We start from the raw sequence: 27707 nt of genomic DNA, 5'->3' as shown, positions 1-27707 counted from the left end.
ACTCTTCCTATCAGCTACATCTTCTTGGCCCCGCCCTTACCGTCAAACTCCATCGCCACCATGACCTGGTTCCAGAAGCAAATCGCACTGCCGGCCAAGTCGCGCGGCTCTTATCTCATCACGGATCAGATTGTTTCCGCGCTGCCTGAGATTCAGGAATACAAAGTTGGCTTGTTGAATCTATTTGTTCAGCATACGAGCTGTGCTCTTAGCTTGAATGAGAACTGTGTGTTCTTTCCTTCTATTTTTCTTTCCCTAGCTCTATAGCTGTCTAAATGATAAGATGATTGCATGCAAAGTCTGACATGATGGCCTTTTAGGGGACGAGGATGTTAGAGCAGACATGAGTGACGCTCTTGATCGTATTGCGCCAGAAGCTGGTGCCAAGGGAGAGGCTCTGTATCGCCATGAGTAAGTAGCATCGATATTGGCTTCATGAGATTTTGCACTAATACCATCATGAACAGTGCTGAAGGCCCCGACGACATGCCAGTGAGTCTTAGTCATAAATATGTTTTAGCAAGTCAGAGATCTAACTTCGTATAGGCTCACATCAAATCAGCACTCATTGGCGCCAGCGTCACTATTCCAATCAAGGATGGCAGACTAGTAAGTTGACGAAGCTCTGCCTTCTTTTCCCGTAGCATGCCCAACTGACATTCCTCCAAGGCCACTGGAACATGGCAGGGAATCTGGTACCTGGAGTTTAGGACAAGCAAACATCGCCGTAACATAATAGCCACCATTCAGGGAGACAAGGGAGAAAAGGCATAAAAAGAGTCTATGACATTGATTCGGAGGTCTGTATGGAAATAGACAGCCAGTAATCTTTGAAGATTGCACACATTCATTTTACCTATACGCCAAACACCATCGCCATGTTCTTTTCCAATATATCAGTCACCTAAATCAATGTGTCCCATTTTCCTCAACCATATCCGTATCGTCGCCAGCCAAGACCTTGGGCTTGGGCACATATCCGTCGGGGGCACCTGCGCCGGGGGTTGCGGCAACAACATCTCCATTCTCATCGACGAACTCAAAGTTGTATCGGCTGAGAAGGTGTGGAATGGCAGACAGCTGCGGTCCGTATCTAGCGGTGTTGTCGTAGAGTTCGAATAAGGGGACGGCGAGAAGCTTCATGTTCTTGGGCACGCTGAGCACCTCTTTACGAAGGGGGGGACGATATTAGTATGTGTGACAACCTGCTTGGAAATGAATGAGACCTACTGCTCTTGGGTAGCTGAATAAAGTAAAACTTCTTGCACTCCTTGGGCCGTGTAACGTGCGCAGGGATGAACGGATACATGAAGGTCTCAAAGTTTGGTCTCCAAAACTGCGCCAGACACTCGCCAACCTCCCAGTCACCGGCCTCCTCGCCTTCGCCCAATCGGCCTACCGGCGCAAGCCTTTCATCCAGTCGAGCTTTGAACCCTTCAACCTCGTCGTCTTCTGGCCGCAGGTAATCTCCAGGAAGCTTGAAGAACGCGTTGGCGATCTGCAGCATCAGGATATGGGGGTGGTTGTGCTCGTGGCACACCAGGATGCCTTCGCAGGTGCGGCGCATGCCATGTTCACTAAAGTGCTCTTCTAGGCGCTTCAGACGGGCAATGACCGACGGATCCTCCTCTGGCTGTGTCTCCTTGACACCAAATGTGTAGTTGGATAGCGGATACAGCGTTACCTTCTCGGGCTGTTTGGCATTGAACGGCAGCGGGATGATGGGTGGAGACCCCGACTGGAGGGCCGAGGTTGGAATGGTTGACATCCTGGGAATATCGTCGCAATGGGGTGAAAGAGTGTGAAGTAATCCCGCGTCCGTCGGATTCCCTCGATGGGATTCGGTCAAAAGTTGTTGATGGCCAAAGGAGAGCGAGCACGCGCAGCCGATACGGCCCACAACCTGAGCGAGGCTATGGGCAGAATTTCGGAACCCATGTCAGGGTTGTCCAAAACGGGGAAAGCGGTGTAAGCTATCGGCAGGCAAGCTGAGCACCAGCCACAACCCCAGAGCACCTTGTACCTACGAGATATTCAAGATCATGTGTCAGCTGCCGTGTGCTATCAAGTACTCAAGTCTGCATTTCTAGTCCTTACAGGGCATCTAGAGGCCTAGGGGGCAATTCGCATCAGGTGATGAATTTCAGTACCTGAAGGCACCTGAATAGTTGACGGAGCTGTCTCTCAGGTACAGCGATCGCCGGCCCTCAGCCACAAAGTCACCTCGACCTCGAGTCCAGATCCGTGAGGTTGCAAACGGCTTGGTAGATGAATCCCACCATTGTTGCATTCGTTCACATGCTTACTGCTCGACACTGTAAACGCTGAATGAAGATTTTTGCTATTATTAGATTTATTCAGGAACATGCTGTATCTACGCCGTACTCCGTAACCCTAATTCTCATTCCTCAAAGCTGATGGCGCAGAGTGACACCACCGTACTTGTCCAGCAGTTCAGGTTGGTCCGGTAGCGGCAGAACAATGCACACACCATGTGCCTACTAAGTTGCATTGAGCATGAGACACTAGTTAGTACTAAATATTCCATTGAACGGATACGCACATATCCGGCCCAGAGCATCAAGCAGCCGTGAGTAGCCCTCGCCGGCTTCATTGAGCAAGTCTGGTGTTGTAGCATACACTCTTCAAGTGGTGTCTACGGCTTAGATATGAGTAATTGGGTACAAATGCTGGGCATGTGGCACACAAAGACACAAGGCATGTTTTGTGCGCTCCCAAGGGGCTCCGCAAAGCAGCCAAGCAAGCACCACAGGCACACCGGCCGGGCTGTATGACTGTACAAAGCTCCAGGGCTGTCCGCGTGCTGCCGGATAGAGGAGAGATGAGAGATGAGGGGTTGCCTCGCCTCACCGAGCCAACAGGGGAGATCTGCAGCATGATGCATGAGCAGCACCACTAACCCCCTCTATATCCCACGCTTGCCCACGCCTGCCCACGCTCCTCAGGCCTTGTTGGGGGCACGGAGGGCTTGGCTCAGGCCTCTGGTGGTCTGGAAGCAGCCTGGAATATCCGGGCTCCGAAATGGTGGTCTGCCACATCCAGACATGCCGGGCAAGCTGCTTGCCAAAGCCGTGGAAGAGTTACCAAAAACCAAGGCTTTTCCTATCACCGCAGATGGCGGGCACTAGCAGGCGACATCGCTGATTTGCTGCTGCTCAAGGCGCCTATCAACCATGGCATGACAGGCAAACAATCGAGTCGCTCCAACCACGCCGTGTGGTTGGTGCGATGGCTTGACGATATCCGATTGAATTGCCAATCTAATATCTGCCTAGCGTAAGCCCCCCCCTCAACGCAACGGATCAAAACGCCCAACGTCGCCCAGCTTTCTCGGAGGTCAAACCTAGCAGACAGTGTCGATTACCATAAGACGAGGGCTTTGGTCATATGCTAGACAGGTCTTGAGGAAGAAACCTCGAGATGCAGGATGAAAAACAACGAGAATAATAGCTCTTTCTTTGCGTGGATAGACAGGGTCACGGGCAGGTCGGAGGGTGGGGGAAGAGGCCGCGCTATGTAAATGCCCATACATGTAGTTAACCCACTTGTTCGCTGCCCAGATCTACATGCACCTGGCCGTGCTTTTCAATCTCGTCTGTGACGACGGAACTCAAACCGATTCTTTTTCTGGCCAGTGCATAGAGTTTGTCGGCTCCAAACCAGCGGCCGCCTTTGATCCCCGCCCTGCCTAGCGTCATGCGCAGATCAAGGCCATTGACACGCTCCAGTCCGCTTGCAGCCTCTTGTTAGCCATGGAGGCGACGTTGCTCAGCAGCCTCCACACCAAGCTGGATGACTTGGAGGGCAAGATGCTTGCCTACCGCTACGACCTGGTCTCCGACTTCCAGCGCTACTACCACGACCTTCTCACCGGCGTCAACCCCAGCGTCGCTACCAGCATCCAGCAGGCCATTTCGCCTTCCTTTGCCAACTACCCGACACTCCGCCCCGAGCTGGATCCCAAGCTGGAGGCCGCTGACTCACAACCACCTGACCCGGCTGCATTCCAACAGGCTCCGACGCCTGAGGTAGCTGCTCGTATCGAGGCTCCCAATAGCAGCTCGCGCGAGCGGGAGACGGAGTTGCAGGGTCTCTTTACGCCAAGCTACCTGCCCCTGCTGGACAGCTCCCCTCCACACGATCGCAGACCTGTTGCCACCTCGACTGTCGCCTCGACGGGCACGACAACCTCGACACAGACAGCACTCGCCTTCCCATTGCTGCCTGTAATGGCACCACCAGAGGTCGACAATGGCACTGCCACGGACCATGGGATCACCATGGGTGGTGGCCTTACAACCACAGGCAACAGCGAGGTTCCGGCAGACGCTCAGGCTCCAGCCGAGGCGCACCGCCTCGTCAGAACCACCACCGAGGAGTCAACCTCGTCTGTCAACTCGGATAAGAGCGACTCCAAGACTAGACGAAGTGCTCTGCGACGTTCGTCTAGTATTTCCAAACCTCCCCAGAGCCCAAGGCGAGTCCGGTTCGAGTTTATGGGTTCAGAGGTTTTACCTACGTCATCGCCCCAGCAGGTTGAATTCATAACTCCCGCTGTATCGGAACCAGCACTAGAAGACGAGCCAATTGCTTCCGACATGATACTAGGCGACGATATTGACGAGTGGGAGCCCCCAGTTCGGAAGAGCTCTTCTACCGAGGCGCTGAGAGCTTTGTCCAGGGCGCCGGCCGAGGAAGGTACTGTTTGGACCGTCGTCAATCCTGACTCGGACAGGCCCAAGTCTAAGCAAGACGGTACGAGTACGCCAACCCTGGAGAACCCCAGGTCTATCGAGCAGTCCACATCTACAGCGAATCATTCAAGAATAGACACTCATTCAGTGAGAGTTGTGCACGGCGGTAATGCGACATCTATCATATCCAATGACGTCAACAATCGCGGATCAGAAAACGGCAAGGATGCCGATGACTCTTCAGACGACGAGGACGAATATCTCGCCATGGGCAAGCGCAAAACTTCTACCGCCCAGAAGCCTGCGTCGGCTCCTGTCGCCCAATTGCCGGCAGCAAGGGTGAGCAATGGACTTGGACTCATAACTGCGACGTCTACGCAAGACAAGCCACACCTCAATCCCAGCGACTCCAGCAACCCCAAGGAGAGCAGAATCCCAGCTACTGTTGAAGATGAGAGCGTGGACGATTATGGCGACGACGACGATATGTTTGAGTTCGAACCTGGCGGTCTAAGTGCTCCACCAAAACCCCGCGAAAGGCCGCCTCCCCCGCAAGACGAGGAAGACTCTTCCGACGACGAATCTCAGGACGACGTGCCGAATATGGATCGGCCTAGCCAGCCAACCCTCTATTCAACCTCACCGGCAGTCTCCATCGCGCGACCCAGACCAGAGAATGCCATGTCCACCGTGTCTAGATTTCAGCCTGGGTCTCTTGGGTCATACAAAGGCCGTCCGGTCATCATGCCTGTTGTTCGCAACCCAGAGGTACATGCGAGGGCGGCCTCGTTGGGCCAATTTAATACTTTTGTGGGTGGTCTAGACGGTCGAAGCGGAATGGATGAGGGAGACCTCAGCAGCTTCCGTGCTAGTGTTGTCCAGCCTGGCTTTACAGGGACACCTCGGAGTTTCACTGAGCGTTTCATGATGGAGGAAGCACAGGCAGAAAGGGAAAGGAATGGAGCCGCTCAGTGATGCTCTTCTTGGTATACGGAACTTACTGGCGTCTTTGTCTCCGGGGGAGGGTTGGGTCTCCTATCTCAGCTTACCATAAAGCTTTGTGGGTACGGGTTATGGATTCTAAGGAACTGGAAATCTCGACGGCGTTGTATTTTTGCGAGGATTCATGTGGTATTGTTATTTGTTCATGAGAGAATGAGCACGGTTGGGGATGGCCTCCTGTCCAGGCGACGTTATATTATAAACATCATTTGCCAAACACGTATTTTTGTTCGTTGGCGATCAAAAGTGTATACGCATAGTCATAGTCTGGATAAGCCCTTGTAAACACATATGGGATTTGATACTGTACTATTTTTCTTTGGTTGATGCGGTGCTTAATAAAAGGCAGCCATGTAACAGTAATAAACAGCTCCCGAGTCGGATCTACCCATCAGCTGATTCTGGCAGACAATGGGTGGTGTGAGATGTGGGGGTTAGAGTCAGCGGGGTTGAACAGCTACCGCTTTATCGAGGTTATGGTGTAAACGCATCTTGGCGAACTTCTCGTCATCCAACAGCATCTAGTTTCCGAGATTGACGTTTCCACGCATTGACCAACCAGTATCTTGACAATATAGCAACCTTTAGTCAATATGGGTGGCCTTAATCTCGAAGTCTTCAAGGTAAGCTTCCTTGCCGCCAGCAATGCCGACGATTCCTAATTCTCGTCCTCTCCGGAACAGTTCGGTACCTACCTACTTTTCCCCATCGGGATCATGTACTATTTCGGAACGAACCTGGATAACCGCTTCACTGTGAACGACTTTTGGCCGAAGCCTGAGGAATGCAACAAGCTACCACAGGATAGGGAGGAAGTCAAGGCGGAGTACGAGAGAATTGTGGCGCGACAGAAGTTGCGACAGGCTCTTTTGGAGGAGAAGCAGCGACAGCAGGCCCAGCAGGCTCAGAGGAACGAGAGCAGCTCTTAATGGTGCTTCAATATGCCATTATATTCAACGATGAGGAATCTTGCGATCAAATGAGGGGAGAATGGACTGTATTATATCAAATTTGTGTGGATGGGCGCTATTGGCGACAACGGGACAAAATGCATGATTGGCGTTCAGGCTGAAGAAAAAGGGGATTGGTATAGGAAAAATTCAACTCTAATAGCTCGGGGTGATTTTTGTACAGTATACGGCTTGTGTTTATGATGCGGTTTATATATCAATATGCCTCTCCAACTTGTCCCATTCGTCGTCTGTGATGGTGCCTTGGCGAATGTTGGCGAAGAGCGCTCTGACTTCAGTATATTCCCTAAGGCCGGAAAGCAAAGTATTCAAACTTTCCACCAGTTCAGCCGAGTCGACGTCGGCCTTGGTGTCTTCGTTCGCAGCCCACATGATCTCAGACTCGACAACCTCGAGCTCAAACCGCTTAGAAATGGCCTCGGTGATGGCCATGAGCTTGGATGGCTCCGTCCAAATCAAGTACCCGCCGTCAGGGTGCTCTTCGACATCTTCGGTACCCTCGTGCTCAATTGCCTCATCTAGGACGTCTGTCAGAGATGGGCCACCATCCCTAGGTTTAAACACCGCACGCCCGCGTCTTGAAAAGTAAAAGGCTGTTGATCCGACAAGACCACCGGCCTTTTTGACTACAAACTTGAGGTCGTGTAAGCTGCGTGTTTTATTATCCGTCTCAATATCAGCAACTAGAGCAATATTGGGCGGCATGAGAATCTCCATGGTCATGGGCTCAAGCTGTGCGCCGGTTGCAGAGCGGCCCTGGCCTCGTGCTATGGCCCCTTCGATTAATGACTTTGGCACGCTTGCTAATCTACGTATTAGAGGAATACTTTTTTTCCATGTATGTGTGGAGAGAGCAAGGATCTGTAAGTTATCCATACCTTTTGTCGCTGCTGCAACCGCATTTGCTAGCTGCGGATTGAACCTGACATCCTCACCATACACTTTTCATATCAAATGTCAGATGGCGCTGTCTGAGAGCTTGTGAGGGGGAACTTGGCGTCACTCACTTTTTGAGTACATGGTGATAAGCTTTGTAAATGAAACCCGCTCAGTCATCTTCTTTTTGTCCGTTACCGCCTTGATGTGCTTCGTTTTGGACCATTTGTTATGTCCGGCATACTGAGACGCTGTTGCTCCAAATGACCTTGAACATGACGGGCATAAAACACTGCCGGGAGACAAAAGAGACTTTCTCGCGAACGAGAATGACCTTGAAGGGTTCATTGTAATGCTCCCCAGTAATGAGCCACGAGATGAAATCCGCCTAGCCACTCCAAAGCCTTACCATCTCTTTTTTGTCTTCTTCGAGGCTTCAATTCGAGGCATCCATACAATATGGCATGTTCCTGGAATGCGCCGGGTTAATAATCTTCCCTGAAGCTTGGGGCGGAAGGCTGCCCATCCAGGGCCACAGCGGCCTGCTGATTGGCCATTGCACCACCGCTAGTGTCGATGCCCATCATCATACTTGGATAGCTGGCCATCCCCCTATCAAAAACATCATTACGAAGACAAGACGATACGAGACTAGACGAGGCGATATAGAATAAATACACGACCAGACGGGGCCCCTCTGACGACACCCGATTCCCACCATGTCGTCGAGCCAGGAGCCCGAAGCTCCCCCTGCGAGCGGGCAGACCAGCACCGCCGTCGATCCTGCCACTGCCAACCCGGAGCTGGATCTCCCCAAGCTTCAAACACTGCCCGCCGAGCAACAGGATCTCTTCCTGCTCACCTTTGTCTCGGGCCTAAGGAAACATGTGTTGGGCCTTTCGGCGGACGATTGCACAGCCCAGCAGTTCTATCTTAAGCGCGAGATATTCCAGATCATCAACCTCTCCGCCCCGCAGCCGTCCCGTGTCATCAGAAACAACCTGGGAGCTTGCCTGGCGCACATTTTCGGCAAGGGCGACAGGAAGCTGCTATTCGAGACGATAAACGACCTTATTGCGATAGCGGCCGGAGGAAAATCAAAGTCGGATGGCGAGACGCGCGCAAAGCATGCGGCTGTTAGCTGCCTGGGCGATGTGTTTGCCTCTGCTGGAGACAGCGCCATTGGGTTGCATCAGCTGGCATGCACAACGCTGCTGAAGCTGCTGAAGTCGGCCTCGAGCAACGCAGGAATAAGAGCGGCGGTGTTTACCGCCTTGGAGAAGATTGTCATCATGGTCGAGGGGTCCATGGATGAATACATCTCGAGGGATGTGTGGAAGCAGGCGAGAAGCCATGCCGCTGGTGACAAGGGAACTCTCGTTGTTGCGTCTGCATGCCGATGCCTCAAAGCTCTGGTGAAACACACCACATACTTCAAGAATTCTACCGATTTCGATAAGCTGGAGACGGCAATGTTCAAGGCCGCCGATTCATCATCTGCAAAGGTTCGGACTGCGATGGCCAGCTGCTTTGCTGAGGCTCTAGTACAAGGATATTCAGAGTCCAGCGCTGCAGAAGCCGCTGCGAAGAATAAAAAGACCAAGACTAAACTGAAGCGAGCATCCACGCACCCTAGCATCGCAGGAGATGACGACGAGATCCCCTCCCGCTCGTCGAGCCCAGCTCCTGGCGCGAGGCGAAGCCAAGACCTTGCTCTATCATTCCATGATATCTTGAAGATCTTGGCCGGCCACTATGTCAAGGCTGCGACGACGAACAAAACTCGTGCGGCAATTGGAGTGTGCTACGGTAAACTATTCCGACGGCTCGGCGAGAAGACGGTACAGACCAATTATCTGAGCATAGTGGAGAGTCTCTCCGTTGATGTTCTTGGCGCCACAACCATCAACAACAACCGCTACCGCTTGTTGATATCCAGGAAGATTGCGGATGCAATTATTCAGGATGTAATTGGGCGCAAGATTCTGGGTGAATCTGGCCAGACATCTGCGGCGGAGTCTTTGATCAGCGGCGTACTGAAGAATTACCCCCAGGCCTTGGCTGAAAGACCAGAGCCCCAAAAGCACACCCTTATCGCTGCTCTAAACGCAGTCGCATCGCTGATCAAGTCTCTCGGTTCCGCCGCGAACAGTTTTGCAGAGTCTTGCCGAGACGGGCTTCTGCAAGTTCTCCAGCACCCGAGCTATTCGGTGCAGGTGTTTGCGTCGCATTGCATGAAGACGTTTGTTCTTGCATGCCCTCAACAGCTATTGCCCTGTCTCTCAGTCTGCATGAACAGCCTCAGCCGAGAGTTAACTCTGCTGGGAACGGGGCGCAACTCTCCCAGGCGATGCATTGGATTCGCACATGGACTGGCTGCCACTCTAAGCGCCAGCCCTTCTCGTCCGCTACACGGCTCTCTCGATGTCAACAGCCGAGTCTTGACAATGGCCACGAATCTGCTTAAATCTAGTAGCCAGTCAGAGCTTCGGGTTTCGAGCACACAAATTCAAGTGGCTTGGATTCTCATTGGCGGTCTCATGTCTTTGGGTCCAAACTTTGTCAAGATTCATCTATCCCAGCTACTCTTGCTCTGGAAGAATGCACTGCCAAAGCCCCTAGCCAAGGACAATACTTCGGCCAGGAGTCTTCTTGAAGCGTCATTCCTCACACATGTGAGAGAATGCGCTCTAGGCTCCATTCTATCTTTCCTCCAGTTCAACAATCGGCTCCTCACAGTTGATGTCTCCAAACGTATTGCGGCCATGCTCCAAAGCACAACAGCCTTCTTAAAGACACTGCCATCGAAGAAGATTACCGAGGACATCTCGCAGAGACTGACTCCCGCTCTCCAGCTACAGGATCTGGATAGAATGGTACAGCGCAGAGTTTTGCAGTGCTATATCAAACTGGTCAACCTGAGCCCAGCGGGAGGCAGCGAGGCCCTCCTGCAGTCGAATTTGCTGACTCTTGCGATATCTCTCTTTGCGGATCCCGACAACTACACGCCCAACTCACTGAGCGCGTCAATAGCGAATGCTGCCGGCACCTTTGAGTCTATTTGGGACGTTGGTGATAACACAGGCTTTGGCATAACCGGTCTTGTGTCGGGGTTCAATGTCAAGCCGCTACCTGGTCAAAATGAGAATGCCATACAGGAGGATAAGATTCAAAAGAGTGATTCAGAGGCTTTCATTCATAGCCTACTGCAATCACCAGTCTGCGGCAGTCTAGAGCACGATGCCTCTATGCTGTACATTGGCGGTATCGATGACGGCACGACAGATCCTGATCCTCCAGCTACCGAAGTCATCAACAACGCCATTCAGCTATTTGCTTTTGCATTTCCACTTACCCCAGCCAAGGTTCAGGAAAGTATCCTCGAACAGATAAGGACGTTTGCGTCTGCGGGCTCTCTCCAACGAGACCCGGGCCGCAAAGCAGCCATCAACGCCAACCTTGCAACAGCAGTTCTCTGCACAATGAGGGTTGCCGTAAAAGAAACTGGCTCCCCATCCGGAGATATTGGCAACATCGCAGTTGAACGACTATTGCAAGATATCGTTAGAGATTTCGTTCTCGACCCTGACCAATATGTCCGCAGCCTCGGCTACGCGGCCGTTGCGAGACTGTGCAATGTGTATGGTAATGCATTTACAAACCAGGAGATCAAATACCTTGTTGATACCATTGTTGGAAATCGAGAGCCCAGCGCTAGAGCAGGCTGCGCAATGGCTCTGGGTGCCATCCAAACCAAGGTAGGCGGAATGGCGGCTGGTTATCACTTGAAGACAATACTGGGTATATTGATGTCACTCTGCAACGACCCTCATCCTGTAGTTCATTACTGGGCTCTTGAGGCATTATCTCTAGCCTCAGACGCTGCCGGGTTGAGCTTTGCCACCTATGTGCCGAGCACCCTGGGAATGCTCGCTCAGCTCTATGTCTCCGAGACGCATCATGCCGAAATATCGTCGGCCATTACGATGAACTTTGAAATGGAGCTCTCAACCACAGCCGCTATTGCACGATGTGTAGACTCGCTTATCAACGTGCTCGGCCCTGATCTTCAAGATGCTAACAAATCACGAGAGCTCATCTTTACATTGGTTGGGCAGTTCCAGGAAGAACAGGACATCTTTGTTGAAAGGGCCGCGTTGGGCTGCTTGGAGCATCTTTCCTTGTACGCCCCAGGACAGATGCATTTTGGGGACTACGTCAAAGTGCTGCAGAAGTATCTCTCATCCGAGCACGCAACCCTACGAGACATAGCCGTGGATGGATTGTACAACATCATGAAACGAGACCCTCGAGACGTTCTACGAGAAGCAGAGAAAGGATTCGAGGACCGACTATGGCTGGTGCTGGATGCTGACCCATCTCATGACGGTATTCGAAACATCATTCGAAATTGGCTACATCAAACAGCTCTGAGCGAGACCTCTTCATGGCTTCAACGTTTCCAGGCTGTTTTAAAAATGACCAGAGCTAAGACAGAGGAAGAGAAGGATGTGAACAAGTCTACGAGAGGCGGACTGCCTGACTTACGAGATGAAGAAGCCGCAGGGTTTGCCGCCGCTTCGACAGATGCAAAGGAAGACAAGGCCGAGACAGCAGCAGAAGCAGAGCCTCTGCGCTGGCAAGTAACGACGTTTGCCATGAGCTGTATCCACGACGTATTTGCCATTATCGCCAAGGATGTGGCAGCAAATGGCGAGTCCAAGGCTCAGCTTGCACTGCAAAACAAGATTGCGGATGTCGTTCGCATGGCTTTTTCTGCGTCAACATCGGGCGTCTTGGAGTTGCGCATCTGGGGTCTCAAGATTATCGGCACAGTCCTCAAGATGTTTGGCAAGACACCAGACCCAGACTTTGAAGAAGCGATGCTGCTAGAGCAGTACCAGGCCCAAATCAGCTCTGCCCTGACGCCGGCATTTGCGGCGGATTCATCTCCTGAATTGGCCTCGGAGGCTGTCAACGTCTGCGCAAGCTTCATTTCCATAGGCATCGTCACCGACGTCGACCGAATGGGCCGTATCCTAAAGACACTTGTGAATGCTCTGGAGAACTTCTCAAGTGACAACGAAAATGCGGGTATTGGTGACTTGAAGGGTCTCAGTTCTAATGCCCAGGTCATGGTCAAAATCTCCGTATTCTCGGCTTGGGCAGAGCTCCAAGTGGCCAGCACCGAACAGAGATATCTACTGGACGTTCTCAAGCCGCACATTGGCAAGCTGACGCCCCTCTGGCTGGAGGCGCTCCGAGAATTTGCGCGTCTTCGGTTTGAGCCGGATATTTCAATGACACTGGGACCACCGTCTCTGTCGGGCAGTCTAGACACGATCTACGCAGCATTGAATCGCGAGACGCTGCTTCGCTTCTACCAAGACGCATGGCTCAAGCTAGTCGATGCAATTGCAAGTCTGATTGAGCAAGACAGCGCATTTGTCTTTGACGCCCTGGACGGCAAAGAGTTAAGCGAGACATCCACCAACGGACAGACAAAAGTACCGGGCATCAACTACCGAGACGAGCCGGTGGCCTTCTTCTTTGTGCTCTTCGGTCTCGCGTTCGAGGCCTTGGCTACCCGGCCCGGGCAAGACAACTCGCTGGCTACACAGGAGCAAATGCTAGCCATCCTCCAGGCCCTCAAGAAGATACTACACCCTAGCGTCACTGGCCACGCAATCTACCGGCCTGACGTATTCTCCGAGACAATGGATCTTCTTGACCGTCTTGTTCTGACGGAAGGCCTGGATGTCCAGAGCGTTATTGTCGAGGTTGCCAGAGACTTGTGTGTCACTCACCCTTCTGCTCGAAGACAGTCGGATGACGACGGCGATCTCTCCGAGGACATTGACCAATTATTCGAACTGACGAGGATCATCGTCCTCGTCTTGTCTGGCATCTTACCGGGCCTGTCTGAGGGCAATGCGCCGGCACGACACCAGATGAACGGGGAGGCCATTATGCTGATTAGCACCGCGCTCAACGCCATCGTAGATGCCGCTGAGGTGTTCCCATCAATCATCAAAACGGACCTACACGCGTGCATAATTCACATTTTCGCTACGATCCTCGCTACGCCCGGCTGCCAGGAACTCATTGTGCCACAATCGCTTGCCATACTGAAGCGATTCGTCGCCAGCATGTCCAGGTCGAGGAGAGATTCGGCCGAAGGGCCTTCGGCCACCGACATCCAGCTGCAAGGTTGTCTTCGGCGCTTCCTGTCCATCTACCTCAACGCGCAAAAGCGGGAGGCGCCGACTTCCCTAACGTCTGTCAAGAACAGCCTGCTAGCCACCACAATTCTTCTTACAAGTGGCACGAATCAACTGCCTGCCACTGAACCCCTTGTCGCACGCTATCTAGATGAGGTCGTAGACTGCCTCACAGATCGAATGGTATGTTTTATCTAACCCCACCCAAAAACCCTACTCCTCCCTCACACTCTCACCAGCCCCAACCCTCACTCTCACTACGCTTGATGCCAGCCGACGTACTAACCCCCCTTGTGTTTGTTTCAAGACGGCCAAAATAGCAGCCAATTGCATACGATCACTACTGCTGCAAGGGGCGCCTTCTGCAGCAGATGTCAGCATCGCCCGCTATCTCTTCCCACGACTTTTGGCCTTTGTGACGAATGTGGAGCCTGAGGATCCTGAGCGAACTCGATCACTCGTCAGTCACACTCTGTGCTTGTATGTAAGGTCGGTAAAGCCTGATCGTGTCACTGCCGCCATGTCATTGATCATTCCGGCTCTCATGGCCAGAGCTACGGGAGAGGGCGAGGAAGTTTATGCAGAGACAAGCACACGCCTCCTGGAGCTGGCAGCTGTGGACCAAGGGGCGTTTAGAGCCATTGTCGGCGGCCTGAGCAGTGGTCAGCGGGCATTCCTCGAGGAAGTGATCCGATCGGGTCGGCCGGCGGCCGGAGCTGCAGACAAGTCACTTTCAAGTGAAGCTTCACAGCCAACCATTACATTGAAGATGAATTTTGGCGGCTAGATGGAGAAGCGCCGTGGCCAGGGAAGCCTCCAATCAGCCTCGACTGGTGCAAAATGGACACGCGGGAGAAAGGGAAATTGGGTTTAGGAAAGGATTGAAATTTGCCCGCTTCATGCAGGCGCTCGTTGGCAATGGAACGGTACGTGAGCCGGGCGGGGGCATGTTGGAGTTTTGTATGGTTTATTACGCTGGATGGATACACATGTCATGTAGACGCATGGTGATGGCGATGAAGGTGACGATGATGATGATGATGAAAAATTTTCTTGCCTCTTTTCAAGATGAGCATCCATTCCTCGACGTCCAAGTGTCATCTCGGACCGTGAAGCAAAAGCCGATAGGCCGGGTGAAAACCATACGAGTAATATTTTCCCCTTGTCGTCTTTGTTTATCATATGCGCTTCCGTGTCCCATCGGCATCGCCTAGTGGGCAAAAGCTCTGCAGAAAGCAGAACGGAGACGGCAAAATGAATGACAGCTGCTGAGAGGATGCAGGATACGGGAATGTAAGAGCTGCATTACGGTCCACCGGATGTGGCCCTCTCCAGCCAACGAGACGGGAGCATCCCATCTATTACACGTCTCTGCTGGCCTGGGACCCCTCAGCTGAAGAACCAATCCCGCGAAGTTTACCACCCCAATTCCCGGCGAAGTTTACCACCCAATTCGCCTACGCACGTCTTGCCAGCTGCATGTTGAACAGCAGCCAGCAGCCAGCAGCTCCTTGCATTTTTCCCCCGCCTTGGAGGGGGAGAGTAAAAAGTGACAAGTATTGAGTGATTACACATTTCACACGCGGCACACGACATACGTATATGGTGTAGTAGGATGTGATGGAGGGATATTCTGCACTACGACGGCTGCAGAACTACCCAGCCTCCTTTTTTTTTTTCTGTTCCCTTCTTCAGAGGTCGAAACTGAGGCTGCCGAGGCTGCGACACGGACACGGCAGGATACGACCAGATGCAGAAAAAATGGTGGCTCATATTGATGGTATAAGACGCACAAGAGGCATATTCAAGCAATGCATGACGTTATTCCGGCTGGGCATGGCGCTGCGTTCTGTGTGGTTTTGACTGATGCAGGCTGTGGGTTCGAACGGGCCGAGGCTTTCTACGTGGCCACAGCTGAGTGAGCTCCTTTCTGCATATCTTATTTCTCTCCCGTCGACGAAATTTATTGGGGGTTTCGCATTTGGTGTGGAGGGTGCGGGATGTGAGAGGATGTATGTATGTGGTCCTTTGGGGGATCTCATTGGCGAAAGGCTTGGATATGCGAGCGGCCCTTTTCGGATTCCAATTTCTTTTAGGGGGGGTGAAACTGACGGTGCTTCTTCTCTCTGTATCCTGCTCTTGTTTGATTGTGTGTCTATCATTGACTGGTTGGTTTGGGGAGGTCCCCCACTGGAGGTCGAGGAGTCGGAAGCTTGTTTTGTTGTTTCCCCCTGTGTACTTGCGGATGAGGATTCTTGGCGATACTTTGTTGTGAAGTTCCTTTTTTGGAGGCGTCTGTCTATCATATCGTGGTACGTAAAAGGAAGTATAACGGAGGTTGAGGAGGGGGATTTCGCTTCCTCAGCCAGCTGAGTGAATTCTAGAGCAAGCCCAATGTTGGGGGTTGATTGCAGCTTGCCAGTTTGAAATTGGCCGATATCGTGGCTTCTCTCTCATTTTTTCTTATTCCGTCTAGACAATGGCTCGAATATGGTTGGAGTAGACGCCTCCTTTTGCTTTTACTTGGGCTGTGTTCCAACTAAGCATGAGCTAAAGTACAGCCACCTTACTTTCATTCCTTAACGGAGAAATACTTTAATACCAAGTGGCAAACCGTCTAGATGTTTTTCTGGGGTTCTGGACCTTTACCAATCTGCCAAGCTCGCGGCTGTGGCTTTTGGGGGATCAGTCCAGGAGCTTTGGGGGCGGGAGCTATGAAGAGGCGGTTCCTTATCGTGGTGTGCTTTTGCGGGATGTGGTGGCTTCAAGCTTTTTACTTAATAGTTTTAGGGGGAGAAGCTTGGGGCACGGCCACGGGCGAGGACGATGGACCGAGGCCTCGATAGAGTATATCTTAGAGCAAAGTTTGTTTCCTTGTGTGGTGTGTGTTCTAAGATGTTGGGCTTTTGTGGCTGGGACGTGGGGGAAAATAGGGGTGATGAGTCTAGACCTAAAGGAAAGATTTTGCAAAGGTTATTTTGCTTGAGACGGAAAGAATTTTTTTCTAACAAAATATGCATCTTTTAGGTTGCTCGGTGGCAGACGGTGGCAGATGGTGTAAGTCGAGTGAAGTCGGCCAACTTGTGGATGATACCGCAGATGTAGCATCCATAGAGAGTCGAGCGGATGGATCTGGGCTGGCGGTGGATCTTGCATGACTACAGATACTCCCTTGGGCTTATGCCGTCTCTCAACTGGATGTCGTCGGTTCATTGGGCCCTATTAAGCAGAGTAATACAGGACTCTGTTTATGCGCAGTTGTTTTGGCTGTACGGAGCACAAAACGGGGTTGTATCGAGGATTGAATTATGGATCCACGGCAAGTTAATGCCCTCTCGTTTCATGTAATGGATTCAACCAAAGAAAATGTTTATGCACCCCCCTCCCCCCTTGGACGAAACAGAGATCAATCAAGATACAACATGGCATGATGTACTAACAATTGCCGTGGGCAGCACGTCACAGAACGGAAGAGCAACAGGGGAAGTTCGGAAACAGAATGCGAGAAAAGACGGACAACTTGAAACAAGTCGAGCCCAGCGAATCGGAAGCGTAACCCACACGGAAGAGCCGGTCGCGCCCGGCTCACGCCACCGATCATAAGATTCTAAGGGATCGACGGAGGACGGAGGAGAGGATCCGGCAAGGTTAAAACTGTGAGAGAAACGGAAGAGAATTTGGAAGCAAAAAGCCCTTGTTGCGAGTGCCGAAGTAGGGCTGGCTGGTCCCCTGGAGAAAAATGAAAAGATCCGGAAGGAGAAAAGGGAATCGTGTGATTTAATCTGCTATGCCGGATCGTAGCCGTGAATGTGAGATGAAGCGGGAAGGGTGAAGCCGGAGAAGGCGGGTCCTTGACACGGAGCTGAAGAATTTTTCTCTTTGTGTCGCGTGTTGTGTGTTATGATAGTGATGCTTTTCCCGTGGCCCTTTTTTACATACATTCTTGTGCTTAACTATTACGTTTGTTTGGGAACCGTTTTCTCATGCCGGGCTTAGAGTAGAGGTGGCAATTTGGACGACAGCCGGCTCGCTCAGTATTTGAAATTGAGCTCAACGGGCTGAGACAAGCGGCAGTTTGGGGAATTTCGCCACCACTCACACCAGCTTAGATTTCTCCAGCCTGGCTGTCGTCTTGCTTCTTGCTGGAGCGACAGCCGGGACCAAGAGGCGGCAGAGGCGTCTTCACAGCAGGAGTTTTGCTGGATGTGATTTGCCGGCATGAGTAATGGAAAAGGAATTGGGCTGTTGGCTTGTTGGCTTGTTGACCGGCAGATGCTAACGGAGTAATTGTCACGGAGGATTATTCTCTGGCTGGTCCCGACGGCAGGGCACCGGGTTAAGGGGAAGCCCAAAGTCAAACGTCTCATGACGGTATGGAGGTTTGGAGGATGATGCTATTTGCAATTGAGATGAAAAGGGAAAACCCGCATCAATCGTGTAGGAGAATTACGAAATGCCACATCATACGACGGGTGGTTTTTTTGTTATGCAAGGGGCTGAGCAAGGCGATGGATGAAGACTGGAAGCAGCACAAGCGGATCAGCTGGGCTGGCTACATGCACAGCTGGGGTGCATTTTTTCTTCTTCCTTCTCTCCTCGTCCATTTGTTTCTTTTTTCGGATTGATAGATTTCGATCTCCGCCGTAGATGTAAAAAAAGCAATTGAGGCTTTCAGGTCAAGACATGTTCGCTCGCTTACTTGTTTCCATCCAAACCCCTGGCAAGGAACAGAAGACTATTGGAAGAAGGGGGGCGGCCAACCAAATAGGAGAAGCGAAGAAAATTTTCATCGTTTGTCTCACATCATACGTACTGCGTTGCCCTTTTTTTTTTTAAACATCTTAGGTTTTGTTTGAGCCCATCGCAATCTCACTCCCCCCCAAAGGCTCATTAGGCAGCCTTAGATCGAGATCCGCGATGCCGCTAGTCAGCCCAGCTCAGCCCAGCTAGGTCTGCTGGCCTGACAGGAAGAGAATTTTTTCAGTGTGTCTCTCCTGTTTGCCTGTGTTGTTAGCGGCCGTCGGGGAGAGCTCTCTCCGGATTTTGCCTCCTTTGTGCTACTTCTTTTTTTCGTTTTTGTGTGTTGAAGTACAGTGCCTAGCGAGAAGTAAGAGCTTTGTCTCCATTAGAAATCCACAACTCCGCTCCGCAGCCCCAGAGAATAACGGGAACAGAGTTAAACTTGTACTAAGGAAATACTAGTAAACTCATGGTGATGCCATACAAACGTCGTGATAGTAGGCACGTGTTGTCGTTGTGGAATGTCTTTGCCCCCATACTCGTACACTGAAGCGCAAGTCTCTGCCCGCGACCGACTCAAACCTCGTCCAGCCGCTCCTCCAAACCCACACTCGTGCTGCGTTGTTACTTGTCCAGCAAAAGGCCAATGAAGAAAGACAAGAGACAGAAAAATGGATACACAGTTCCCCATCCCAATTGAACAACGCACAGCACACAACAAACCTTGTGCAGAAAGAAAAAAAAGCCCCAACCAAACCCCCCAGCTCTTCTCTCGGCTCTCCTACGTGCCATTCCGGGGGCGAACAGTGTCCACTTTCCGGACAGCCGGTGGCCGGACCAGCAGGAGCTGGCTTCCGGGGGGTCTCTTTGAAAAGGTTTTTTGAGGAGCAAAGCGTCAAGGGTTTGATGCGTTTTGGGTTTCTGCATCTGCATCTCCAATCTCCATCGTGGGCCGATATGCGCCGATGATGAGCTGGCAAGGCCGGGGCGGGTTTGGCAGAACTTGGGCAAATCAGCAATTGGCTCGTATCGACTTGGTTTTTCATTGTCTTGGCATTGAATGAAGTGCATTATTACTTTGCATGCAGCACTTCTGTATAATACGTTGATATCTATTTTATCCAATTAGTGAACTGAAATGCCGTCTCTGCACAAGGCATCTTGGTCTGCCTTGTAGACTATCAGCATCCCAGCAAGGCAACTCAATCAAAACATCCAATGCAATCTACATCCAACTTCTGCCTAGGGGTCCTAGCTGAATACTACCGTGCAAAGTCCTAATCCTAATCCTCCCTCGTAAAAAAATAAATCGCCAAATTTCGATGCAACTGTGCATTGACATCCCCCCCCGTTCTCGTTTGGGCCGCCAGAATCGCTCCCCCGGTCTCCAGCCGCAGCCGCAGAGCCAGGTTTGCCAGAGTTGGGCGGCATCAACTGCAACATTACAGTAGCCTGTCCGCCAAGCGCAATCTGATGGAGATGCAGTCGGTGTTTATTCAACCGCAGATGCAAAACAGGGGTCGAAAGCCCGTCAATTGAGTACGTACGATTACAGTACTTCGTTTACAGCACGTACATACACATATTACAGGGGAGCGAGACAACAAGAATGGAACATAGCGAAAAGAAAACAAGGCAGCCCGTGTGCAATCTGCCTATTGCTTGCCTTGCATCGGCCACGTCCGTCCAGCTCTCCACACAGATGCTTTTTTTTTTTTTTCGCAAGGCAATATCCGCCCGAACACCGAAAGCCTAGGCAACGGACCAACCAAGCAAAATGAAAAGCCTGAAAAAAAAAAAAAAAAAACTAGCAATGCATGGGTTTGAAAAAAAGTCAATTGAGCCGGCAACCCTCAAGGATGAAGTGAGACACTCGTACATGAATTGAAAAGAGAAAATTTTTTAGAATTAAAAATAGCTGTAATACCAAACAAAACAAGAAAACAAAAAAACAAGATTTTTTCGTACGTAGCGTTTTCGTCACCAAGGATGCCAAAAATTCCAGGGATGGCCATGTTCAATTAATTACCTGCTTTGCCACTCGCTCCCCCCAAACCAAAATCGCAACACCACGAAACAAAAAACGACCCCCAAAGAATTAAGAGTCCCGTCAGGTACACAACAAGAAAAACTCAATCACCAAGAGAAAAAATAAACAAGCATCAACTAACTTCCAAGGTTTTTGTTCGCCCCCCTTACAAAGTTCTTCCCCCTTACCCTTGATTAAATCTACATCTACAAAGTATCGTACACTTCTCCCCATCCCCACGCCGGTCAGGCACGGCTACCGTAGGCACTTTGGGCGTCTCTCCCCCACAGAGCAAGTCTTCCCTTTACGCCAACTCCCTTCTTTTCGCCTCTGCTGGGCATCGCGCATTTGGGACGCAATCGAAAAAGAGGCTGCGCGTTTCCACTTTGCACCGAGTACCTTGCATTACGAGTATTCACTAGTAGGCCATCATGTACTGTAGTATCTCCATACACACAGGCTAGTAGCAGTATGCAGAGTAACAGACACAAAACAAGATAGCAGCAGCATTAGATCACAGCAGTAGAGCATCCACTAAGTAAAACAGCGGTTCGTTGGGCCGTCTAATTATGCCCTGTGGCAGATTGGGCATCACGATAGCTTGCTAGTGCCTCTCGCATAGAAACAGAGTTTACGTACAAGGTCGATCCGATGTCGCAGTCTGACAGTCATCACCACAAGTCGGCACCGGCATCGATTATCGCCACTGGAGCAACACCTTTTGGCGGCCCGCCCAATCACAAGCATCAAATCGCATCACAGAAACGAAGACAGGGAATGCAGAAGTTGTTTTGACCAAGTCTTAGACAGGTTGTTCTATTCATTGACGATGCAGAGCATCTTCAGCTTGAGCTATCCAATTTCCAGAAATCCATCCGTTATTTTTTGCTTCTCCCCTTCCCCACTTCCCTTGGTCTTTTGTGTCCAAACAGTAAATTTCCATAGACCGGGCGGCTTTGCAGCACGCCGACTGCCTTTATCTGCGCCATCATTCTTGCTCTGATCCCAAAATCTTGTGGTCTGCGCCGCTGATCATGTCCCAAATATCATAATGTGTTGCCCGCCAGCACCCAAATGTGTTTGTTTCCCTTGTGCCATGCTAATAATAAACAGTGGTTTGATATCAAGTCTCCGCCCAATCTTTGTGTGTTGTGTTGTGGTATACAGACGCCCTCGACGGGGTCCCGTCAAATCCAAATCATTCCGTGATAAAACTCCGTGACAAAAGAAACAATATAAAGAGGTGGGTGTAGAGAAGACAGTGCGCTCGATTAAAAAATTTCAAAGAGGCAAAAAAGGTGCTTTTATGGGTATACGGTGCTCCGTGTAACGTCCGTCTTGATACAACTCAAGGGAAATAAAAAATGAGGTAAAAGAAAATGGGCTTGTTTTAAAAGAACAAGAACAGTATAGCAAGTAATGGTAGGATGGTTTCGTATCGTTTCATATTGTGTTGCGTATGATTGAGTTGCGTGATGGTAGATGGTAGAGTGTGGTATGTATGTGTGTGAGTTCGTGTGAGGATGATGTTGGTTATTTAGTATGATCGCCGGCGCTGCAGTCTGACCTGCTCGAATGAAACAGCGTATGCTCGCAGTTCCATCCGTGCCTTGTCTGACAGCTGGCTCGCCTCGGCGGTAGAGGATACGCTCTGCATGGAGCAGAGGCTGCTGTGTGAGCTCGAGGGGGTGAGGCCCCGGTTGGAGGAGAGAGGTGACATGTCCGACATGTAGCTGCCAAACGACGATGATGACCGAGGAGTTGAGCCGTAGGGCTGGGCCTGGTTGAAGTCGTAGGCGGGAGACAGGAAGAACTTGGTGGGAGCAGGTCGGCTTGAGAGGCTGCCTGATCTGGCGTAGGAGACGGGAGAGAAGCCGGGCGAGCTGGCTTGAGAACTGGGAGTGGAGGGAGTCTTTTCGAAGTCGGACATTCTGCATGCTTCAGAGCAGTAGGCGTCGCCGTCGACCTGGACCTGTCGGTCGCAGGTAAGGCAGAACTCGTGAGTCCACATGTCGAGAGCCATTGCGTTGGTGGTTGGTTGTGTGTAGAAGAGTAGGCGGGGGAAGGGTCCCGAGTGTGCAAGTGCAAGTAGTATGAGTCGAAGTGGTTCAGAAGCAGAGAGTGGACGAAGAGTCAGAGTTATTATAAAAAGAGTTGACAAGAGTCTTCGCGATGCCTTGAAAGGAGAGCAAAGTGGTAGAAGGAGAAAGTTGGTGAGGTTGACGAGAGGCAGTGGAGAGATGAAGCGAGGGCAACGGGATGCATATGTACTCTTCTGGGATGCTGGAGTGCGACTGAAAGTGTGAGTGGTGTGGACATGGTGTGGTGTGGTGCAATGGAGGGAAGTGGGGAGGGTCGAGTACCTGCGACGAGGTACCGGTGGGTCTGCAGCAGCAGTGGGCAGGACGGAAGTACGAGGATGGAGGTACCTTGGCTTGGGTGGAGAAGTGCTAGTGCTACCCCAGCGTCAGTCGAGGCCCCACCCGAGAATTTGTGTGAGGAGGGCCATGATATGATGTGAAAAAAATTGTGTAAGAGGTGAGGTGCACTAACGCTAACGGTTCTGGTCTGGACGGTACTTACGGTGCAGGTATGGCATGGTGCGCGCACACCCCCTGAGCCTGAGCCTGAGCCTGAGCACAGCCGCTGCAAAACTGAGGACGGCGAGGGATGACCACCGTTTGGCACGGCTAGCGCTGCATGGGCGCTGTACATACAGACGCTGTACGGTACCTGCCTGGCTGCTGCGGAGAGAGGGAGGGAGGGGGCCTCGTACGTACGCACATTGGATGTACCGTCGCCATGAGCCCACGCATGGGCAGAGTCTTGCTTGTGCATCTGGTGCTCAGGACAGGACTCAGGAGCCTGCAGTGTCGCATCCAGACTGGAAACGGGCTGCTTCAGTACAAGGGGGGTGGGCCACCAAGGTTGAGATTGAAAGGGGGGCGTGAGGATGCGAAGACAGTCCAGCTTCACCACGGGGGGGGCGTGTGGCTCTGGCGTTGCTTGGGGTCATGCCCTGCAGCAAGATGGCCAGATAGCGCCGTTCGATGTGAAATGAACGTCAAAGACGTGATGCCAGCCAATATTATGCTTCATGGGGGTGTGCAGGCGAGGCAACGCCTGGGTGGCTGATTTCTGCTGCTCTACGCTTCAAGGCTCTCTTGCAAGCAATTTTTCGTGCAATTTTTTCTTCGCACAGCCTGGGTGTGGCTTGTCCTGCACACCTTTGTGTTTGCCCATGAAAATTTTTATGTATGCTGCCTCACTGCTCAAAGCACACCACGCAGAGTTTCGCAGCGACCGGCGCGGGGAGGTCCGTTGACGGCGGCGTAGCGATGGCGTCGCTGCGTCGCCCATCAGCCCAGCTCTAAACAAAAATCAAATCATGTCTGGCGCTCTCCAGTCTGGCGACAGCCGTAGCGGCAGACGAACATTGCGCCAGGCGTTCCATTAGGGCGGGTTGGCGGGTTGCGGGAGAGCCCCAGAAGTCGTAGTTTTGTTCCCCATTTTCTCTCTTTCGCTCTCGCTAGCCTCTGAACATTCGACTTTTGCTGGAGCCATGATGCCACGCCCGTGCTCTTCTGTCGCGGGTGACTCAAGAGCGCCGGCCGGGCTCGGGGCGGTCGCTTGTGGGCAGATTGGCAATCCAGCATCAAAGGTGACGCCAAGTTGGTGGGCTGTTTTTCGCCCCTCGGGCAGGCATGGAGTTCGAGATGGGAGCAGCTGGAGGGGAAAATTTTTTTGATTATCGTGTTGCATTGAAGCCCGGCAATGGTGACGGAGATGGTTGTCTTGTGTCACAAGGACCAAGCTGTGTGCAGAGCATTGATGTACTGTACGCGGTTTTTACGACGAGGCAACATGACATCAAAGCCGTGATGTGCTCAATTCAATCAATTCATTGCTGCGATGCGAGTAAGTGCTCTGCATAATTGAGACCAAGCACTGAGGTGTCGTGATTGTAGCCGCCAATGAGCCCATGGGACTGCCTCCCCTCCTTCTGTGCAACCGCTGGCCCCTTCTGTAGTCCGCTGTAAATTGCACCCAGCATTGGAAACAGAGGGGGTTGCAGACGCTGTGCGACACAGCCTGAGTCGTCAACGAACTCAATCGCGTGTCATCCTGCATTTCATGCCACAGCGGTTGTGCAACAGTGCTAATGCACCCTGGAACGTCTTCGCTCTGATACGGAGACAGGCATATGCATGTTGAATTTTCTGTTTTTTATTTTTATTTTCATTTTTCTTGATACCTATTCACGGATTGGCCAATTCAAGGAAGCCCGTGGAAAGTCAAAGATCCAGTTGCAGATTTTCTTCATCAATTGGCTTGGGACACATGGCAAACACCCAGCCAATGCTTCCAGAGCCCTTCCTGCGGACCATCTTCCGAGACCCCCTCCCTTTTTTTCTTTCTACCCAATCCAATTCCCCTTTCCCACCTGTGATATCAGCCCAGCCCGTTGTCCGCTATGGAGCATGGAGAACTGCCCAAGCGATCTTCTCTCGACCCCTGGAATGTTCTACGGATGCCCTGGAGCGAAAGGGAAATGAGGACTGCAAGATCCTTGAGATTGGTGCCTTAGGCAGGAAAACGCTCAAGTTTTGGAGTGAGGCAAGTGGGGAATGCCGTGACGGGACTAGTGTCAGGCTAGTCTGTCTTTGGCTAGCAGCCCGCGTTCTTGTCCATGATCATCCCCCCTTTGCCGTTGACAAGCTCCTCCAGAAATGATGCTCTTTGATAGCCATGATACGCAACTACGCACGCAGACATTCCCCTAGAGGCAGTACCGGTAGTTGATCAAAATGCCGCTCCACCTCGAGTCGTATTGCCTCTCCCCTGGGAGCACCAAACTGCCGTCATGTGGACTCGTCCCGCGCTTCTCTTGGCTCGCAAAGATGCAATAGCTGACACCATCCGGGTGATTGCACGCGGTATCCTACAATACACTAAGACAATGCCTGATGTGATGTTAATCTATACTACGACTACGACTACGAACACTACTGCGCAGTGCCGTATTCGCCCATGTCATGACCCCCATGCGCTGCGGAACAGTTAGTCTAGGACGCCAGCCGAGAAATGATAGTGTCTCCTTAGCATGGCCATCATGGTGTTTCGCTGGCAGCTCCAAATCCATTGGCGCTTGCTCCATGTCCTTTGCGAGCTGCAACAAGCTGCATGGGCGACAGTTTGCGGCATGGTGCCAAAGATGGTGCAAAATAGCACGGCGCCAGCATCATCCACCGAAATGAAGTCCAAAACAGCCACAGCATAATCCTGCAGATACCAGCTCTCAGATCGTCGCACGGCATCTCTGTATTACCACAGCGCTTAAACAGGCATCGTCTGGGGGTGGTGCTCTCGGATATTACCAGCGACCAAACGGCTGAGCTGGAGGTGGTATTCACTAGCCATGGTGCGCCGTGCTATGGAACCAGCTGCCGTTGCCCTTCATTCCTCGGACATGGCCGTTTTAACGGCTCACGCGGATGCCTAGATGGCACCCTCTGGAGAAGAGTTTTTTTTTCTTATTCTTTTCGTATCGTTGCAACAGCCGGAGGGAAGGATAAGAGAAAAAGAGTGACGAGAAAAAACCCTCATCTCCAGTGTGGCCACGGCAGCGGCAGAGTAGGACTTGGGAATAGCGACACGATCAACCTTGTCCCCCTTGTTGTTGCAGAACTGGTGCGATACCCATCCAACGCCAACCGTGCCGACTTGCACATCTGCGGGAGGCGCACCTGGATCATGACGCCCATTGGCCATGACGAGGCGGAAGGACGGTGATCACCCTCTCAGATCTGCCTCGATAGGGCGAGTCGACCATCCGCTAGCGAGACGACGCCAAAGTCTCCCAGCCGTGATGCAGTTGGTTCGAGTTGAGCATCGCTTAGACCACATACACACAAGCTCGTCGTCCACACTACGACTGTATGGCCATGTGCTGCTATCAAGGGATGGTGTGGAGGCCGCTAGAAGCTCGACTATGCCCTTTGCGATTTCACCTGCTTCTGGAGGCTTGGACGTCGCACCGGATTGGTGCATGGCGACGGCAGCCAGTTCGACAGGGACCGTCATTAGCCACTAGCAGCCAACACCACGCCTACCATCACCACCACCAAGTCGTCCATCCAGGCAGATTCCGTGCTGGTGGCCCGTCATCCTTTGCCTCTCCATTACGAGTACAGGCTTGGCTTGGTTGGGGATTTGGGGTGATGTCGTTTTGAGGGTCCCATCCCTTTCTTTCTTCCTTGCCTCCCTCCTCCATCACCTGACAGGACGACTGACTATCCGGCCATGGCCAGGAAACCTGCCTTTTGGCCAAGACACACTTGTGCAGCTCCAACTACGACTAGTCCAAGTTTGCGCTCCTTACAAAGTAGCATACCTACTGTAGTATGCACTGCTACTCTACCAAGCCCACTCATGGCAAAGCCTGCGGTGGTGCGGCTGGTTGCAGTGGGGACCATGGACTGCTACCTCATCTTGCCGTGCATTATTGAATCAAACCTGTTCGCCATAGATATGTACTGCTAAACATCCAGCCAGGCCATTTACAGTCATGTCAACGAGATTTGTCTGGGGGATCTCCGGATCACCAGGGTCCATGCCAGTATCAGCATTTTGAGTAGTACTCCGTAGTGGCACCACCAGCATCGCGCTGTTCTTTGACCGTCCGTATCAGACAAGGTTCTTCGCTCTGCTCAGTGCCACTGTATCTGACAACCGAATTAACCCCTTTGAAATTAATTTACGTGGTAGTGGATCAAAGGCCGCAGCCAGCGGCCAACCCTCGCTTGCTCGACGTACATACAAGTAAGGTACCCCTCAAGCGAATGCGTGCGTTTCATTTGGGCATGCAATGGCAGGTTCCCCGGCTGTGGAGAGATAGATCCCTACGGGGGGGGACTTGGCCGCGATACGTCTTTGCAATTAGGGGATTTTTATTTCTTGGGGAAACACGGAGTAGCCTCTTGGCATTGGCTCGAAGGATTGATGGGGGGGTCCCATCGAGGATGCAGAGAACTTGCAGCGACGCAGGCGCATTCCGGGGGGCCGCGCGAAAGCTGGCCTAGAACCAGGTTTATTTCGAGTTGCAGGACTGCAGTGCAAGTGCTGCTCTGAAGGCGAGGCGGTCGTCGTCATG

General features: G+C 52.0%; 12 protein-coding genes across 12 annotated transcripts; 6 read left to right on the top strand and 6 right to left on the bottom strand.

The window, feature by feature from the left end:
* Positions 1 to 60: 60 nt before the first annotated feature.
* Positions 61 to 774, top strand: M431DRAFT_79892 (hypothetical protein; the record flags this gene model as incomplete). Its single annotated transcript, XM_024922875.1, has 5 exons — positions 61 to 226; positions 321 to 411; positions 468 to 492; positions 547 to 609; positions 670 to 774. The coding sequence occupies 5 exons, from the start codon at positions 61 to 63 to the stop codon at positions 772 to 774; spliced, it is 450 nt and encodes a 149-aa protein (XP_024776249.1).
* A 135-nt stretch (positions 775 to 909) lies between these two features.
* Positions 910 to 1768, bottom strand: M431DRAFT_81321 (hypothetical protein; the record flags this gene model as incomplete). Its single annotated transcript, XM_024923026.1, has 2 exons — positions 910 to 1166; positions 1231 to 1768. The coding sequence occupies 2 exons, from the start codon at positions 1766 to 1768 to the stop codon at positions 910 to 912; spliced, it is 795 nt and encodes a 264-aa protein (XP_024776248.1).
* A 2005-nt stretch (positions 1769 to 3773) lies between these two features.
* Positions 3774 to 5690, top strand: M431DRAFT_80233 (hypothetical protein; the record flags this gene model as incomplete). Its single annotated transcript, XM_024922920.1, has 1 exon — positions 3774 to 5690. One exon carries the CDS (start codon positions 3774 to 3776, stop codon positions 5688 to 5690), a length of 1917 nt encoding a protein of 638 aa, XP_024776247.1.
* Positions 5691 to 6241: 551 nt separating this feature from the next.
* Positions 6242 to 6941, top strand: M431DRAFT_506330 (hypothetical protein). Its single transcript, XM_024918791.1, has 2 exons — positions 6242 to 6340; positions 6401 to 6941. Exons 1-2 carry the CDS (start codon positions 6311 to 6313, stop codon positions 6644 to 6646), a joined length of 276 nt encoding a protein of 91 aa, XP_024776246.1. The 5' UTR covers positions 6242 to 6310; the 3' UTR covers positions 6647 to 6941.
* M431DRAFT_111636 (hypothetical protein) lies at positions 6878 to 7912 on the bottom strand (the record flags this gene model as incomplete). The annotated part of the gene is made up of 3 exons (XM_024911802.1): positions 6878 to 7491; positions 7567 to 7629; positions 7696 to 7912. The coding sequence occupies 3 exons, from the start codon at positions 7910 to 7912 to the stop codon at positions 6878 to 6880; spliced, it is 894 nt and encodes a 297-aa protein (XP_024776245.1).
* A 371-nt stretch (positions 7913 to 8283) lies between these two features.
* M431DRAFT_80178 (hypothetical protein) lies at positions 8284 to 14572 on the top strand (the record flags this gene model as incomplete). Its single annotated transcript, XM_024922913.1, has 2 exons — positions 8284 to 13968; positions 14093 to 14572. The coding sequence occupies 2 exons, from the start codon at positions 8284 to 8286 to the stop codon at positions 14570 to 14572; spliced, it is 6165 nt and encodes a 2054-aa protein (XP_024776244.1).
* A 689-nt stretch (positions 14573 to 15261) lies between these two features.
* On the bottom strand, positions 15262 to 16331 carry M431DRAFT_381545 (hypothetical protein). The gene has a single exon (XM_024914707.1). The coding sequence runs from the start codon at positions 16089 to 16091 to the stop codon at positions 15555 to 15557; it is 537 nt and encodes a 178-aa protein (XP_024776243.1). The 5' UTR covers positions 16092 to 16331; the 3' UTR covers positions 15262 to 15554.
* On the top strand, positions 16249 to 16694 carry M431DRAFT_381554 (hypothetical protein). The gene has a single exon (XM_024914709.1). The coding sequence runs from the start codon at positions 16407 to 16409 to the stop codon at positions 16629 to 16631; it is 225 nt and encodes a 74-aa protein (XP_024776242.1). The 5' UTR covers positions 16249 to 16406; the 3' UTR covers positions 16632 to 16694.
* A 400-nt stretch (positions 16695 to 17094) lies between these two features.
* On the bottom strand, positions 17095 to 17601 carry M431DRAFT_381552 (hypothetical protein). Its single transcript, XM_024914708.1, has one exon. The coding sequence runs from the start codon at positions 17384 to 17386 to the stop codon at positions 17192 to 17194; it is 195 nt and encodes a 64-aa protein (XP_024776241.1). The 5' UTR covers positions 17387 to 17601; the 3' UTR covers positions 17095 to 17191.
* M431DRAFT_381621 (hypothetical protein) lies at positions 17452 to 18466 on the bottom strand. Its single transcript, XM_024914710.1, has one exon. The coding sequence runs from the start codon at positions 18150 to 18152 to the stop codon at positions 17817 to 17819; it is 336 nt and encodes a 111-aa protein (XP_024776240.1). The 5' UTR covers positions 18153 to 18466; the 3' UTR covers positions 17452 to 17816.
* A 3333-nt stretch (positions 18467 to 21799) lies between these two features.
* On the bottom strand, positions 21800 to 22820 carry M431DRAFT_506324 (hypothetical protein). The gene has a single exon (XM_024918790.1). The coding sequence runs from the start codon at positions 22575 to 22577 to the stop codon at positions 22092 to 22094; it is 486 nt and encodes a 161-aa protein (XP_024776239.1). The 5' UTR covers positions 22578 to 22820; the 3' UTR covers positions 21800 to 22091.
* A 702-nt stretch (positions 22821 to 23522) lies between these two features.
* On the top strand, positions 23523 to 23943 carry M431DRAFT_381059 (hypothetical protein). Its single transcript, XM_024914704.1, has one exon. The coding sequence runs from the start codon at positions 23652 to 23654 to the stop codon at positions 23877 to 23879; it is 228 nt and encodes a 75-aa protein (XP_024776238.1). The 5' UTR covers positions 23523 to 23651; the 3' UTR covers positions 23880 to 23943.
* The last annotated feature ends 3764 nt before the right edge of the window (positions 23944 to 27707 follow it).

This window comes from Trichoderma harzianum (assembly GCF_003025095.1).
Source record: "Trichoderma harzianum CBS 226.95 unplaced genomic scaffold M431scaffold_4, whole genome shotgun sequence".
In the NCBI taxonomy this organism is placed as follows: domain Eukaryota; kingdom Fungi; phylum Ascomycota; class Sordariomycetes; order Hypocreales; family Hypocreaceae; genus Trichoderma; species Trichoderma harzianum.
This window is presented reverse-complemented; position numbering and strand designations above follow the sequence as displayed.